The 15,264-nt window shown below is 37.9% G+C and overlaps 1 protein-coding gene across 2 annotated transcripts in view; it reads right to left on the reverse strand.

The window, feature by feature from the left end:
- Positions 1-792: 792 nt before the first annotated feature.
- stk10 (serine/threonine kinase 10) overlaps positions 793-15,264 on the reverse strand; it is a 38,090-nt gene continuing 23,618 nt past the window's right edge. For both annotated transcript variants that reach the window (XM_088604060.1, XM_088604061.1), the window contains exons 8-19: positions 13,745-13,873; positions 10,596-11,216; positions 8,793-8,923; positions 7,680-7,803; positions 7,014-7,193; positions 6,727-6,819; positions 5,990-6,119; positions 5,455-5,579; positions 4,913-5,101; positions 4,286-4,411; positions 3,886-3,999; positions 793-3,130 (exon numbers count right to left, since the gene is read on the reverse strand). In XM_088604060.1, the coding sequence (XP_088460186.1) occupies positions 2,990-3,130; positions 3,886-3,999; positions 4,286-4,411; positions 4,913-5,101; positions 5,455-5,579; positions 5,990-6,119; positions 6,727-6,819; positions 7,014-7,193; positions 7,680-7,803; positions 8,793-8,923; positions 10,596-11,216; positions 13,745-13,873 (2,103 nt within the window). In that variant the 3' untranslated portion in view covers positions 793-2,989. The remainder of the gene's footprint in view (positions 3,131-3,885; positions 4,000-4,285; positions 4,412-4,912; positions 5,102-5,454; positions 5,580-5,989; positions 6,120-6,726; positions 6,820-7,013; positions 7,194-7,679; positions 7,804-8,792; positions 8,924-10,595; positions 11,217-13,744; positions 13,874-15,264) is intronic.

The following is a 15,264-nucleotide window of genomic DNA, read 5'->3' on the forward strand; positions in this document are numbered from 1 at the left end:
AGTATGTAAACTATAACTATATAAAGTGCTTGATGACAGAACAGGCTTAAATGACTCAAAAAAGGACCATTTACACACCCCTCACGAATTAAAACAAAACATCATACATAGATACAGCATTTATGCAGATGGCGGTCATGGCTATAGTCAAGACATTGCATTACTGACATTTAGCCTGTCAGCCCTGTCCAGTCTTTAGCAGATGAAGCTAGATTGGTGGGTATGAAGCTATAAATGCATAATAGAATAATAAAATATGGATACAGTACATGCAGTTAATCATAAGCCAAGGTCAGCTAGTAGTAGCTCAATGAAGATATTCACGGGTAGTAAAGACACTTCTCCCTAACGCCAATGTTGCCTGGTGCTTTGTGTACAACAACAAACTTAGTGTCTCATCACAAGCCAAAAGCTCTTCCCAGTAAACAATAAGATATCTTCTCTATGCCCTAAACAGCAGGTTAGGAGGTCCAGAAGATAAAGCCTTGTCTTCAGAGTGTCAGAATTCACCATTGACTCATTCATCCTGTGATTGTTTACCTTGTATCAAAGTCTCAAATGACTTAAATGATTATTAAAATACCTCTGCATCATGTCAGTTTACAGGCTCACTCTGCAGTAAACACATACAGTACCACACCATTTCTGCTCAGGCGTCTCTTGAGCAGGTTTCTTGAAACCACAGTAATTAGTATTGTCAATGTTTCAGAGTGAAAGGTAATGAATCCAATCAAGAGCTAAAGAAAAGAAAAACAATTTTAAAAAAGCCACTGTCTTAGAAATAAAATGGCATTATTTTTTATACCAAACATGTCTTTATTACTTATTTACAAGACAATGGTTTATTCCTAAAATTAGAAACAATGGTTTAAAGTCTATCATGAAAACATTTCAAGTAATAAATCAAATCATAATCAAATAAAACTATTGCAGCCAATACCTTCACTGTGCCTGCTGCTTTTAAATGTTTAATTATTTAGTATATGTATTAATGGTTACAAGCAGGGTATGTAAAATAACTGAATGTAAGTGAACTGAAGTACATAAAATGCTCTCTCACGTGATTGACTCAATTGAGCAATTCTGCAATTGAGACTCAAAGATTATGCTTCAAATCCAGTTCATTCAATGAAAAAGATAGGGGTGTAATGTAGATATTCAGGCACATTAGTAACAAACATTAGAATTGTATATACAGTACACAATAAAAAAAAGACTTGGTGCAAGTTTTACGTTTGTTGAATATAAAATATATTGCACTTTTGTTATGTTTACAGTGCACTGAATGTTAAAGTAAAAACTACATTTTTAGAATTACATTTTGAATAAAAATATTTATCTGAATAATAGATGTTCTGTATGTATTTACATTTAAAGCATTAAGAAACTATACTCTTAGCCCACTGACAAACAGTATTGGACTTCTGGCTCCTTCAGATAAAGACTCTCAGATGTATTACCAGGCCATGAGTCCCTCAGTGCTTTAATTCAACTTTACAGTAAAAACACCAAAATAGCATGGCAGAAAGTAAACCTGCTTAGACCTGGTTTTCAAAAGAGCAACTTAACAGCTGAGTTCTTTTCCTTCAAAACAAAAATCTATATATTAAGGTTTTACTGATGCAAAACAGAATTAAGAGAAGCTCTACAGCAAAATATTCATATTTTATCAGACTTTAAGATGATTTGACACGGACTTTGTACACTGATTTCTACAGCAGTCTTATGTTTACAATCTGAAAACCTAAATATACACATTTTATATATTCAAGAGTATTAAGATAACTTATATATGTGACAAATTAACATTTTGGTGCCAGCCAATGTAAAGTGTGAATGAAAACAGATTAAGGTAGATACAACAGATTGTGTAGTATGACCCAAACAAATTAACGTTAACATCATACCCTTAAGACAGCAGAATATCTTAAATATATGTTTTAAATGTGATTAGCTACAGTATGTTAGACAATGCCCCAGCAGCACTGTGTGACACATACAGTGCATACACAGAATACACCCGATTGCTAAACAGAAGCTAGGGTGCTTTGAGTGAAGTTTAAAAAGTTAACTCGGCTTTCACTTTTGTAGTTGCATGTGGCAGCACACTATTAAATTGAAGTCACAGATAGCCTAATTTTCCTTTAGAAGTAGACACTTTTTCCACAAGACAAATTGACACTGCAAATTGACATAGGACACATTATTAACTTGTTTCCACAAAAAAGGTTTTGTGCCAAAAGAACCAAGGGATAAATTGGCAAATCTAAAATAAAACAAAAACTGTATATCTGTATTTTGTGTGGAACATTTAACTCAGGATCAAATGTTGGGATGCTTTCTCAAATAACAGTGCTTTGAGTGACATTTCCAGTACAAAATGCTTTTAAACTTTACAGTTGAAAGCTGGAAAACAAAACCCAATGTGCAATTTTTTCTAGCTAATGCAATGTGACCATTTGGAGTATGACACTGTGAAAATTGTGTTGTCTACTGAAAGTGTTTTAAACAGACTGATAAATGCACTCTAGAAGCCAGGATAGAGTCCACTACAGTAGAACACTACAAAAGTATGCTGCCTTTGGCATCTTCAAATATTTCACTTAAGAGAAATACTAAAAACACAGCAATCCAAAAGTTGTATTACATGAAATTTACAAAAAGTAACTTAAAACTTTACTCACTACATCTATAGAACAGAATAGAATCCTAAGTGCACCATGTTTTGAAGAAAATGTAGGTCTTAATTAGAATACCTTAACTGCCAGATTACCAGTTCAAACAGGGCATCTGAAAAGTAACTCATCGCATGTAAATAGAGCTAAATAAAAAAATTAAAAGTTTAAAAAACAGTTAAGTTTAAAGAGCACATACTGTATAAGAGCAATGGGTTTCTTGATATATTTGGTGTGGCTTTGCAGTCATGTCTTATATTATATTGGTCCTGAGTTTCCTGTTAAGACATTGCCTCTTTCTACCAATCTTCTGATTAAGTTGTTGAAGAATCGGAGTATGGTAAGAATTTGGCAAGCTTGTTGGGTGAACTGGGACTCATACACTCAGAGTCTTCACTCATCTTAAAGAACATCTCCTGCTCTTTTTTCTTCTGGTTTAGTTCATCCTCCAATGCCTGGAAAAAAATTGGGAGAAGAACTGACTAACATCGGTCATCAAGCACTGCAAACACAAATCTGTACCCTCTTTGAAACGTCTTATGCACATGGCAGGCTGTTGGATTAGGTTTCTATAAAAACAAAACCAGTTCTCCAACGTAGATATACATTCCTCTGTGATGTGCATTCTTGACACATTCCAGAAAGATTACATCTACATGGAAGGTGCCATTCCTGTTCTACAAGTCAAAGAGTGTTCTTATGACTGGCAACGTGTGACACTGCTAAATCACTGCTGTTTATCTTGAGAAGCTTTGTGTGGGAAAACTGAACAAACTATGTGAATAACTTTTTTTCATAAATCTTTTATGATAGCATTATAACTTCAAATTAAGAAACTGTTTTGTATTGTTTCAGCAAACCTTTCTTCATATTTCCTAGAGAGCTCTGCTAATTTAAAAAAATTAAGAACCAACTTACTAATGTTAGTTTAAAGAAGGTGCATAAGATAAGATCACTTTATTAGCCATATACAATTACTTGCATTTGAAATTCATCTTTTCTCATACTCCAGCTTGCTCTCCATGAGACACAGACACACAGACAGGGAGAGAAGCTTGGGGTCAGAGTGCAGGGTCAGCCATTGTACAGCGCCCCTGGAGCAATTGGAGTTAAGGGCCTTGCTCAGGGGCTCAACGGAGAAGGATTCCTCTGCCGGCTGCTCAGATCCTTAGCCACAGTTCCACCGCTCCGCCCCAAGGTCGGAACATACCTTTTTTCTAGGCCTGAGCTGTTCCCTCCACTCCTTAAGTTGATGGTTGTGCTGCTCATCTAAGGCCTTAAGTCTCTGAGTCTCATTTTCAACCAAAAGATGGCATTTTTCATTCTGTAATGACAAAATAAGAAGTGTTATTTTTGCCCTATTTTAACATTTATGGGTTAAGATTTTTAGCTGCATAGCTGACATTTTCTAGATTCCACTGTGGAATTTAAATGAACTTTCAAATTTGAGTAAGTCTGGAATCGTATGCAAATCCCAAGCATACAGTAACTCTGAGAATTTCCATTTAAAAGATGGTGATAAGTAATTTTAGACATATAGCTCTAGAAAACATTATTGTATGGGCTTATGCTGTGCAGCATGGGCGGTTGTTGCTGTTTGCCGAGATCACCTGCAGTTGCTGCAGCTCCCGGATATTGCTGTCACATTGGCCCATCATCTCCCTCATCTGGTTTTCATGTTTCTGTTGCTGGTGCTGTCTCTCGGCCTTTTGCCTCTTTTCCTCCTGCTGTGCAAACTGCAGGTGCAACATCACAATACACAATTACACATCTCATGTACATCCTCACCACATACAAGTGACAAAAGATGCATAAAAATCTGACTCGTTTCTTGAAGATAAATCTCAATCCATACATCTGTTTCATAGTATACCTTCTGGTTAGAATATAATGATTAAATATTAATAGAAAGGCTGTGGTGAGGAATACACAGTAAAACTCCACTTTTCAACTCAAAAGTACCTATCATAGCAAAGCACAAAGTTTCACAACGGTCTTGGATCTGAAACAGACATACTCTGGAACTGGCTTTGTCTGGTGTGGAAAACTGCAGAACTCTTTTTGTGCAGGAAAACACAAAGGGACCAACATGAGAGTGGGGTGAGTCAGGAACAATTGCTTGATTTACAGTAAATACAAGTTCATTCCAATTAAAGCAAACCAAAAATACCAATGTGTGAAACACTGCACTTCAAAGCCCACAAAGTACATTCCCTTTCATCCTTGAGAAGTTTTACCTGTTTGATCTTCTCACGGTCTTCTGATGCACTTCCTGAGGAGTTGATCCTCAGGCTCTTTTTGAACATCATCATACGGGTCTTCCCTTCGCTGCGCTGGATCTTGGGCAGCCTGGCTTTCTCTTGCTGCTGCTTGGCCTTCAGGTGCTCAATCATCCGCTGGTTATAATGTTGCATCTGTTCCAGCTCCTGCAACGCGCCCACACCACATTGTGTCACACACGGCACGCAAACCACAGCTAACAAGACACACCCACACTAAAAGTGATCACTTAGCACATACAGTACCAGCTTAACTACCTTTCATTAAAAAAAATATTTCATATTCACAAATTCATATTTACAATCACTACAACAATTGTCTTGGTCCTCAATATTAAATTAAAAACCTGTGCAATTGCACTATTTCAAATATCAGAAAAATACATTAATAACGCATAAAAAGTACCATTATCTCAATATGTATGTGAGGCAGTAAGATCATACGGTTTTCTATAATTGATCTAATGACAGGGTATAGTCTTGAAAACAGCAGGCAGTACCTTTTCGTGCTTCTTGAGAAGCTGGTGCCGCTGCAGGAAGTATTGTTCTTTGAGCTGCTGTTTCAACAGCTGGTGTTTTTCGTGCAGGTTACGCTCCTCTAGCTCCCAGATGGTGGATTCCCTTTCTGAAGCAAGAGAAAGCAGTGAAATGTTGAAACTCAGTTCCTGGAATACATTTCAAAGGCAGTGGGGGTTGCCAATATATGCCTTCTGCTTGAAACCTGGATGGCTAACTGGCATGATGTGCAAAAAATTGAGAATTGGAGAAGGCAGCATGCATTATGGTTTTAATTCCATATATTGGGTTATTAATCTTTAAGCATGTTTGACAAAATGTATTTTAAGCAGGGAACTGATACTGTAGGTATAAGGTGGTGCAATGTATTATACTCCCCTTGATAAATGCAAATACTCTACTATATTCATACCTGCCTGCATATGGATTACAGACAAAAGCAATAGCTTAAAGCAAAATTTCTCTCCAAAAGAGAATACTTGAACACAACAACTAAAATCCTCTTATCAGAAATTCCACCTCTCATTAGATGGTGTTTTCTGTCGAGGCACTCGCGCTCCATTTCTGAGATCTCATGCTTGTTTTCAGCTATGATCCTCTTCAGAGCAGCATCAAGGTCGCTCTTCTGAGCTGCCAGAAACTTCTGTTCCTGCAAACGCACAAAAAGAGTGACCAACTAAGACTTCTCCCCATTTAAACACAAATGACAAGTACTGAAGTGCCACTGGGGAAAAAAAAAAATCTGCTCTATGCTGACAAAACATTTCCATTAGCCTTGCCGTTCTCCAAAGTTTTGACATTTCTAAGGGATTTAAAAATAATGAGTGATAAAAATCAATTGCAGTAATTTATTTCTGTGGTTCATTAAACTGATACATTTGTTTTTGAAAATAAGATGGAATAATTAGTTGTGCTTATACGGTATTTCTGGCCAAGGCATTACTGGCTGCAATGGTGGAGTAATTTATTGATTCTTACATACAAATAATTTCATACCGAGTGCATCCTAAAGATTTATTTTCTTCCTGTATTTGGGAAGTTGATTAACCTAGTGGCACATATCTAGGCGTAAAAGCTGTACATGTTAGGGAAGCATACATGCTGCTGTGTAAAGAACATTTGCAAATGACATTTAATACAAAATAGAATAAATCCTTCAACATCAATGCAAAAATGGACAGGTTTTAACCATTCACACTAAATTACAAGTTTTCTAGTCCCATGATGCACTTGAAGACTGCCAAAGATGGTTTTACCTCAGTTTGCTTCATCTGTTGATGTTCATTCATGCGCAGTTTTAAACTTTCCTTTCTCTGACTTCTGGGAAGTTTCTCAACTTCATGTTTGACCTACAAAAAAAAAAAATCACAAAAGTAAATAAAACAAAGTACTGTATATTACCCCAGCAAGACAAAATTGCATGATGTCTTTCAACTATATACAGTACAGTATATACTCAACCTACCCTGAAATCTCTTCAGCATTTATCCTTCACAACCTAATTGCTAAGTCACCACTGTTCAAGACCTGTCGGGACACTTACTTCCTTCTTTTTCTGTTTGAGCTGCTCCTGAAATTTGCTATACTCGCGCTCCTGCTCTGAGCGTATCCTTTTGGTCTCATCTCGCAGGCGAAGAGCATGGTCCTGCTCCATTTTTTCAATCACTTGTTTCTGATTCTTCTCCAGATTCTCCAGCTCCGTGTCATAATACTTCTTCTTTGCCTGAGAGAGTAAAAAGAAAACCTGTCAGCAGGTGACAAATTCCTTTCCTTTGAATAAGACATGAAGCGGAGGTCCCATCATCTATCTGCAGCATGTAGTGGGGCTACTGACTCATAACAGCAGCCACACATTACCCATGAGAGTGTAGCACTTCATTAGTGGATGAAGTAATCCCCATTTATGAATTCTTCATCACTCGAGTCTCCTCCCCACTGATAGCTGGTGTGTGCTGGGTGTACTGGTGCACTTTGGCTGCCATCGCATCATCCAGGTGGGGCTACACATTAGTGGAGATAGAGGGGAGTCCCCATTCCCTGTAAAGCACATTCAGTGGAGTGCCCAGGAACATGTAAGTATTATTTATTATGAAAATTGCAATTAATTATCATTTCAAGCAGTATGGCTAACATGCACTTGATTCGGCTGGAGTTCTGGTGGAGAGGGATCTGTAAGGGATAACTGAATGGCGGAATGGCCCAGGCTTACATTCATCTCCTGGTCAAAGCGGCGCTGCATCTGCTCCCGCTGTGTATCCAGCTTGGCATTGAGCAGGGCCTGGGCGCGATGCTCCTCCTTCTGTAACAGTCGCAACTCTCGCAGCTCCTGGCGCCTACATAACAGGACAGGATACGGCAAGTTCAGAACATCCGCAAAAAACAAAACTACTGTCTTCAATAGTGTGAGTCCCCAGGTCATTTTCAGACATTATATCGCTCACCTAAGATCTATAATTATATAGAGCACCATATACTCCTTTCGTGTTTGTTACTGGGTTATAACAACTGCAAAACAAAAATTGGCAGAAGATAAGAGCAGTGGCCATCCCACATTGCTGCTTGCAAAGGGCCTTGCTTACATCACTTGCAATGCTAGAAATACACCACAAGATGGAAGCACATACGAAGAGTGTATGAATGTGTTCATGTCCATTTTTTTCATAGCGGTTTCTTAAGGCAATTTAAGGAACTACAAAACCAACAGCCAAATATTTACCAGACTATTTGTCTTAGTTTCACTAGGTTTTATGAAGGGCAATGAAAAGCGCAGCACATATCACACCACTTGTGTGATGAAAAAACATGACTTAAGTAGAGATTTTGACGAATAAATGCCAAAATACAGTTCTTCCCAAATACTACATATCAAGACTATTAAAGCCTCTTTTGTCTGCTCTCAAAAGCTGAAAGCATACGTAACAATAAACAAAGTATGTGGGATGCCAAGTATTTTTTTTTATTTCCCTACATCTGTACATATTTATTTCCCTACATAGAACATGCAATATAATCTAACTGAATTGTGAAATTTAGATTTACACTGATCCACAATGATGGCTATCAGGAAAATGAGGTTTGAAAAAAAAAAAGCCGTCTTGTAATATAGTTTAGCTTTAGCTACGGGGCACCACACATGCTAAATATAAATGCAGAGAGCTGTTTCTTTTAGATGCCATAACAAAAAGACCTTGACAGCCTGGGGGAATGCAGCAGTCTTGGGAACACAGCAAAGTCTTGTGAAAGGCATGTTCCCATTGTTGTTTTAGGCAGAGGAGTTCTTACATCATGCTCAAGAGTTTTGCAGGAAATTCACTTCACTTGCCTGAGAAACCTCATCTCCTCATCTTTCTTTTCGTCATCTCCTATCATTTTGGATGTGGTCACGCTGACCTCCACACCATCCACAACAAACTTCCTGGTGCGCTTCAGCGTCTTGCTAGAAAACTTGGAGTCCTAGAATTTAAAAAGGCGTGAAGTTGGTATCACTCTTATCAATCCACACAGCACAAAACATTGAATGCAGCTGGAACATGATCTAGCCAGGACTGGAGCTCAGCTTTATGATGAAGGCAGTCCTGGGTGGATACGAGACTACTCATGTCTATACAATCCTGAGGCCTTCACGTCAGAAAGTACTAAATATCAAGACTGTGGCAGAGCTCCTTGGCGATGCATATTTTAAATTAATACAATAGCAAATACGAGTATCAAAATCTCAAAGAAGCCATTTGGAACACACAAAGTTACTGTGCAACTTAAGGCAGCTGAATAAACATCCTTAACCCACAGCACTCTCCAAAAAGGTCTCATAAGCAAAACATTTCCTTTCATACTTTCTTTCCTACCATGGAGCATGGCTATTCACTTATTTTCTACAAATTTAGGCATACAGAAATTTAAAGACCTTTTGTAAGTGAAAAAGCCTCCTATTGTCATCAACTGGCTACTGTTTCTATTTTCAAAGGGCATTTACACTACGTGATTGCACAGAAAAATTATTCTGGGTTATGAAAATATTAGAAAACTCAATGACATTCTTCTCATGGGTAGATGAGAAGGATGGAATGGAATTTTGCCACTGGCGCCTTTATTTAGTGCTCAGCATGTGCCAAGGCATTTTTATAATTGTTAATTTGCTGAATGAGCTATCCTACTAAGGTAAAGCCACTTACAGTACATTTGCATAACTCGGTGGACAATAACTACTGGACAGGACTACTGGAGGACAATGACTCAAGGGTATCACAGCAGTTTTTCATTTGGGATTGGAGCATGTGAGGTTATAGTTATGAATCCAGCACCCTAAACAATGTTCCACAATGCTGTATTACATAAAAAGAACCACACATTAAAGGTTCACAAATTGGTTTTAGAATGTCTAATTCAAAGAACAAGTAAAAACCTTGATCTTGAACCTACTGACTAGAAATGTCAAAAAAGAGCAAGGGGCAATTAATTTTAGGAATACACATTCACAGCATGCTATCAAAAACAGAAGAAAGTTCATATTTGGTACTAGTTCTGGAAAAAAAAGTATTTCAAATACTGTAATGGAATTCAGTGCAACAGTGAAAAGAATACTAATGACGACAGTCTATAAACCACTAGAACTAGCCCATCACAATGGCTGTATAGAGAGGCATAAACAATGCTGAATAGCGAATAAGACAAAGAGCCATTGGTGCAAGTGACTGGTGAATTTAAAGTGGATACAGAATGGCAATCCTAAATACAAATTGACTCCATCAGCCAAAGCATGTAAAAGCCATATACAGTACACGTAACTGTTACTTCACTGCATACTGTGACCCAATGTGCAAGACATTATTGCTATGACCAGAGCAAAACGATAAAAACGGAAGCTTTTCATAACTGCAACAGACAGTCCATTATTGTTCAAAGCCTATAACAAGCTTCAGCTAAGAATATTTTCCCTTCCTCTGCTTTTTCCATCTCGCTGTACAGTGCCACTCCCTGCACTCTTTCCTAAAGTGGGAGGGGTCATCTTAATGAGTCTTGCATTTACCTATTTTTAAATCAAAAATGCCTTTGCAGCTACATTAAGAGTTCCTACACCCAGTTCTTCCACTCCAACTCCTTCATAAAGAATAGTAAAATGGCATACCCGCACCGATATCGACCCGGTCTCCTTGTTCAGAGAAAGCTCTCCAGACAGATTCAGGCTGAGGTCTATGCTGTCAGAAGCCGACACACTGCCCGAGTCAGAGTAGCGTTTGGAGGATCTCCCATTGGCCTCTGGCATTAAGCTGTCCAGGTTCTCGCTTTCACTCCCCGCTGTGGACCTGCGCTGAGCTGCGTTCTTTTTCGGGATTCCTTTACGTTTTAGAACCTCCGGGCTGGCGGTCGACTCCATGGCCGTGTTCTCTGCGCTGTCCTGTTGGCCCAGCTGCGGCCTGCTGCTCTCTGAAGGTGTACAGGGTTGTGGGAGGTCGGCCTCTGGCAGGGCCACTGGCTTCTCCTCCTCAGGGGTAGGGGTGCTCTTGCCATCTTCGTTCCCTGAGTCAGAGCTGCTGGTCTTTATCGACTTTTCGCTCTCTGGTTTGTCGCTGTCACCAATGCCTATACCTTCGTCAGATAATTTGTCGCTCAGTTTGTCCAACTGGTCCTTGGGCAGAATTTCTGCCGGCCCTTTCGGATCTTCGACTTTGCTCTTGGCAAGAGTCTCCACAGACTGTTCCTGATCATAACTTGTCTGGCTTGTTTCAGATGGATCTTTCCCTGGTGTCTAGGGAATAAACAACAGTTATTGAAGACTTTGCACACTGTACCAATTGGAAGCTTCTACTTTAAATATGGCTTACATCCTATTAAGTCATCCACCGGGAGTTTTAATTTTAGGACTCATTTAAGTGAGTCATCCAGCATGTACTTAATGGAAGCTCATACTCAGGCTTCTTTTTCCATTAAAGTGCACCTTGTAAGTTTAATTTCATTTAAAGCTCTTTTGCAACAGTAATTAGAAACACAGTTTAGATAGTTAGTGGCTTATTTTTATACCGATTTAGTATTATATGACAAATAATGTTAACTTACAGATTAAGTATCTTGAAAAACATTCAAGGGGCCAATGAAGGAGAATGTGAACAGAAAAGCTCTAAGACAAAGAAACTGCACAATTTTATATAACTCTTGCTCATACTTCAGCAAAGAGAAGATGCTAAATGAACAGTTAAAGAGGAACACGCTGCAAAGACAGAGGTAGTGGGTCAGCTTAAGGTTGCATTTTTAACCCTGACCATTGGAAGAAATCCAATAATAACAGCTAAAAATTTTCCATCAGTCATTTCTAAATGAAAGCTATTCTCAGTGATAAGCAATTTTATAAGCAAAAAGGCCAAACTGTCAGAATTGTGCTTGCGTACAGTCGTGAATATGCTAGTGGACACAAAGAATTAAGAGCTAGTTAATTCACACAATCTCTTTTCTGAAAACATTTCTATACAAACTGAAATTATTTACAACTAATACTATCACATGCAATTGGCAGTATCTCGGACAAATTCCAAGAAAGGAAACCCTCTCAAACATTCTTGAGAATCTTTTTTTACTATGGCATTACTTTAATTAAGGAACATTCCAGACCACTGATTGGAAAAAGATACATTCCCTTTTTCATTGATATCTCTTCTCAAATCAATACCTCTAATTGCCATTGTGTGACCACTGATGAAGTGAAAGTGGTTTCAACATCAGTATTTTTCCCACCAGCCATGGTACAAAAATAAAATTAGCTGAACTCAGTCTGTGTCAGCACCAGATACGACTACAGGCTGGCAGGCAGGGACCTGTCCAAATCACTCCATTTGTGTGACATCATATGTATGCAAACAGCAGGCAGAAGAAGAAGGGCATGGGACATTTTATTTTACCAGAGAGCTTGCTAGTAATTTAGAATTTCAGACATAATGGAGTTCTTGGTTCTAAGCAAATATTCTTTACTACCTAAAAAAATAAGTCTGCTCTTTTATTGTGGAGTAAGGAGAGAAATTAGGTAATTTTGATAATTTTGTATAAGTCAACATACTATATACAGTACATATGCCAGTGCAGATTCAGAACATAACATCTCAACTAGTCATTGTCTTACTACACAGCTATACCAAAAAAAGGCTTTGGTGGATAGATGTTCAGCTGATAATCGGAATGGTTTCCATCTAGGAAAATATCTAATGCGGTGCCTCATCTCCAACTGCATAATAACCAGATCTGTAATACCTGAATGTCAGTCAGCAATAGGTAAAGTCTCAAGGCAGCTGTGTTTGCTCTAGCTTCTATGCTATATCAGCATCTATGCCGTGATGAATTTGTGCAGCCAGCCCCATACTGAGCTTCACTCAGCAGCACACAAAATTTGCAAACACAGTAAAATCCCAAGAAACTGCCTGGCAGTTTAATTACCTACAAGCACAATGTGCTAACCCACCTGAGTTAATTCACACAGTCTATACCTAGAATATTTTTAATTTTATTGATGCTTGACTTTCTTAAAACTTTCTCCTTTGATAAGGCACTGTGGTTGTTTAGAACATTCTACCCGGATATATAAAGTACTGCTGATGTCAGTGACACAAGAACAATACACTGAACAACACCGCTTAAAAGGTCATCTGTTTTGGCCATACAACTAGTGAAGTACACTGGTACTCACATAGGTAGAAAAAGGGAAAAGTAAGGAAGTTGTAAAATTCATTACAAAACAAGAAAGGCACGACTACAGTCCATTTTGAAAGTCTGTGGCAATTTCAAAATTATCCTTTTAGCAATTTCAAAAAAAATATCCTGAAGACAGGATATGTAGGTGGCTGCATAAATGGTCACAAAGAAAGATGAGATGTTGCTGTAACCTTAAGTCAGGAACGCCTTCTAAGCAGGAAGACAGAATTTTCGTTTTGTCCAGACATTTCATATACTTGAACTTCCAGTGCCCAATACAAATTTAACCTTTCAAGTGAAGAAATAGAGGATCTTTGATTTTGTACCAACATAAAAAAAAATATTGGAAAACTATTTGGCTCTGTTGAAATCGATTGGCGCAAAACCTAAATTTTTGCTTGTACTTTTACATCTTGCTGCATATGGAAGTTGAAGTACGACAGCAATTGTCTTTAGACTTGATGAAAGGGAATATTGAGCATAGCTGTTTTGTTTCGCCTGACATTCGCCATGAAGCTTGGAGTTAATCACCACTGTGAGTTTATTATCTTTGGGAAGCTTTCCTCCCACACGTTACGGCAGCAAAGGGTCAAAACATACGCTTGTGAGTTCTGAGGAGTCTTCATCTTCCTCTCTGTTGTCCTCTATTTCCTCCATGACTTCAGCTTTCGCTTCTGCAACCAGCTCCCGGAGAGGTCGGTTCGACTTCACTTTGCTCACAAAGGGGTGCTGTGAAAGATGGAGGTATAAAAAAAAGTAAAAATTTCATCTTTCCCTACCTTCAAATATTCTGTACAATATATATTTCAGAAAGCATCTGTTTCAACTGTGAAAACATCATAATGGCAAAATATATTATCTAAACCATGATTTTCTGAGGCAATTTTGCACACAATTTCAAAAATTGGTGAAACATGGCAAATAAAATATTTAGAACTTTGACAGTTTTTTCCTATACGGATATATAAGCATATAATGTAAGCGCTCTTTTTTCTGTGTATGTGAGGATGCTATACAATAAAATTGTATCGACATTAAAATTATGCCTTTACATAGAATTTTTTACATTTGTAAATGTATTTAGCGTACACAAAGTACCGCTTATTAAGGTAAACATCAGCAAACAGCAGTTATTAGGGTATTTAAGAATAAGATTATATAGCAACATCTGAATAACTGTCTTGGTTAATTTCTCTATCCTAGCATGAGTAACACTTGAAAATTCCAAATCTAAAGTCAAATGAAAATGACTACTGTAGGTTTGCTCAAATGAAGATTGTTAAAGATTCATATTGTAACTAAAAAAGTTAACACTTTCATGGAAGACAGTGCCAACAATGAAAGTACAGTGTTTCGTTTTTGACCTATACTTATCAAATATAACTTTTTAAATCTAATGAACCAATATTTTGGGAGACTCAGCTAATTTTAGACAGGGGGTGTCAATACTTATGCAGGCAGTTATGGCACCCACACGTGAGATTAATACATTTTTCTACCAGTTTCTGTGACATATCACTGCTTAAAACACATTTATGGATAAATGGATACATTTTATTAAATATTAAGCTATATTAATAAATACCTGGGAAGATTGCCAACACTATAAATATCCAAAGAAAATAAAGAGAGCTGATTGTGTTCTTGGGTTCCACTGTGAACATTTTTTAAAATGTATAATTATACATTTAGCATTTATTAACAAACTTTAAGGGCTGGTGAGATTAAACTGAAACTAATTTTTAAACGCACTTCTTTTGACAGTTTACCTAAAGTAGTTTACTTTCAACCACATTTTTCCCTTCCCCCAGCACAAAACCATAGCTGCTGTGCAGAGCATTACCCAGATCATCAGGCCACCAACCCTTAAAGACCTAACTTAGATATTAACTGAAACCTTGATGTCTGATGCAGTTAACAGGTCATATCAAAGGCTACTCTTAAAATCCTTCCAATTCCAAATTTCTTTTGAGGGTGTGCTGCTATATTACAGCTGCCTTCAGGAAATCCTGCTGGAATCAGCACAGTGTCCACAGTTTTTCCATGCATGCTGCCTGCAGTACTTCAATGTGTTTACTATCACTACAGCCAATTAAACATGTTGGATCTCATCCAAACCC

Source organism: Lepisosteus platostomus, chromosome 13, assembly GCF_059453375.1.
Source record: "Lepisosteus platostomus isolate fLepPlt1 chromosome 13, fLepPlt1.hap1, whole genome shotgun sequence".
NCBI lineage: Eukaryota > Metazoa > Chordata > Actinopteri > Semionotiformes > Lepisosteidae > Lepisosteus > Lepisosteus platostomus.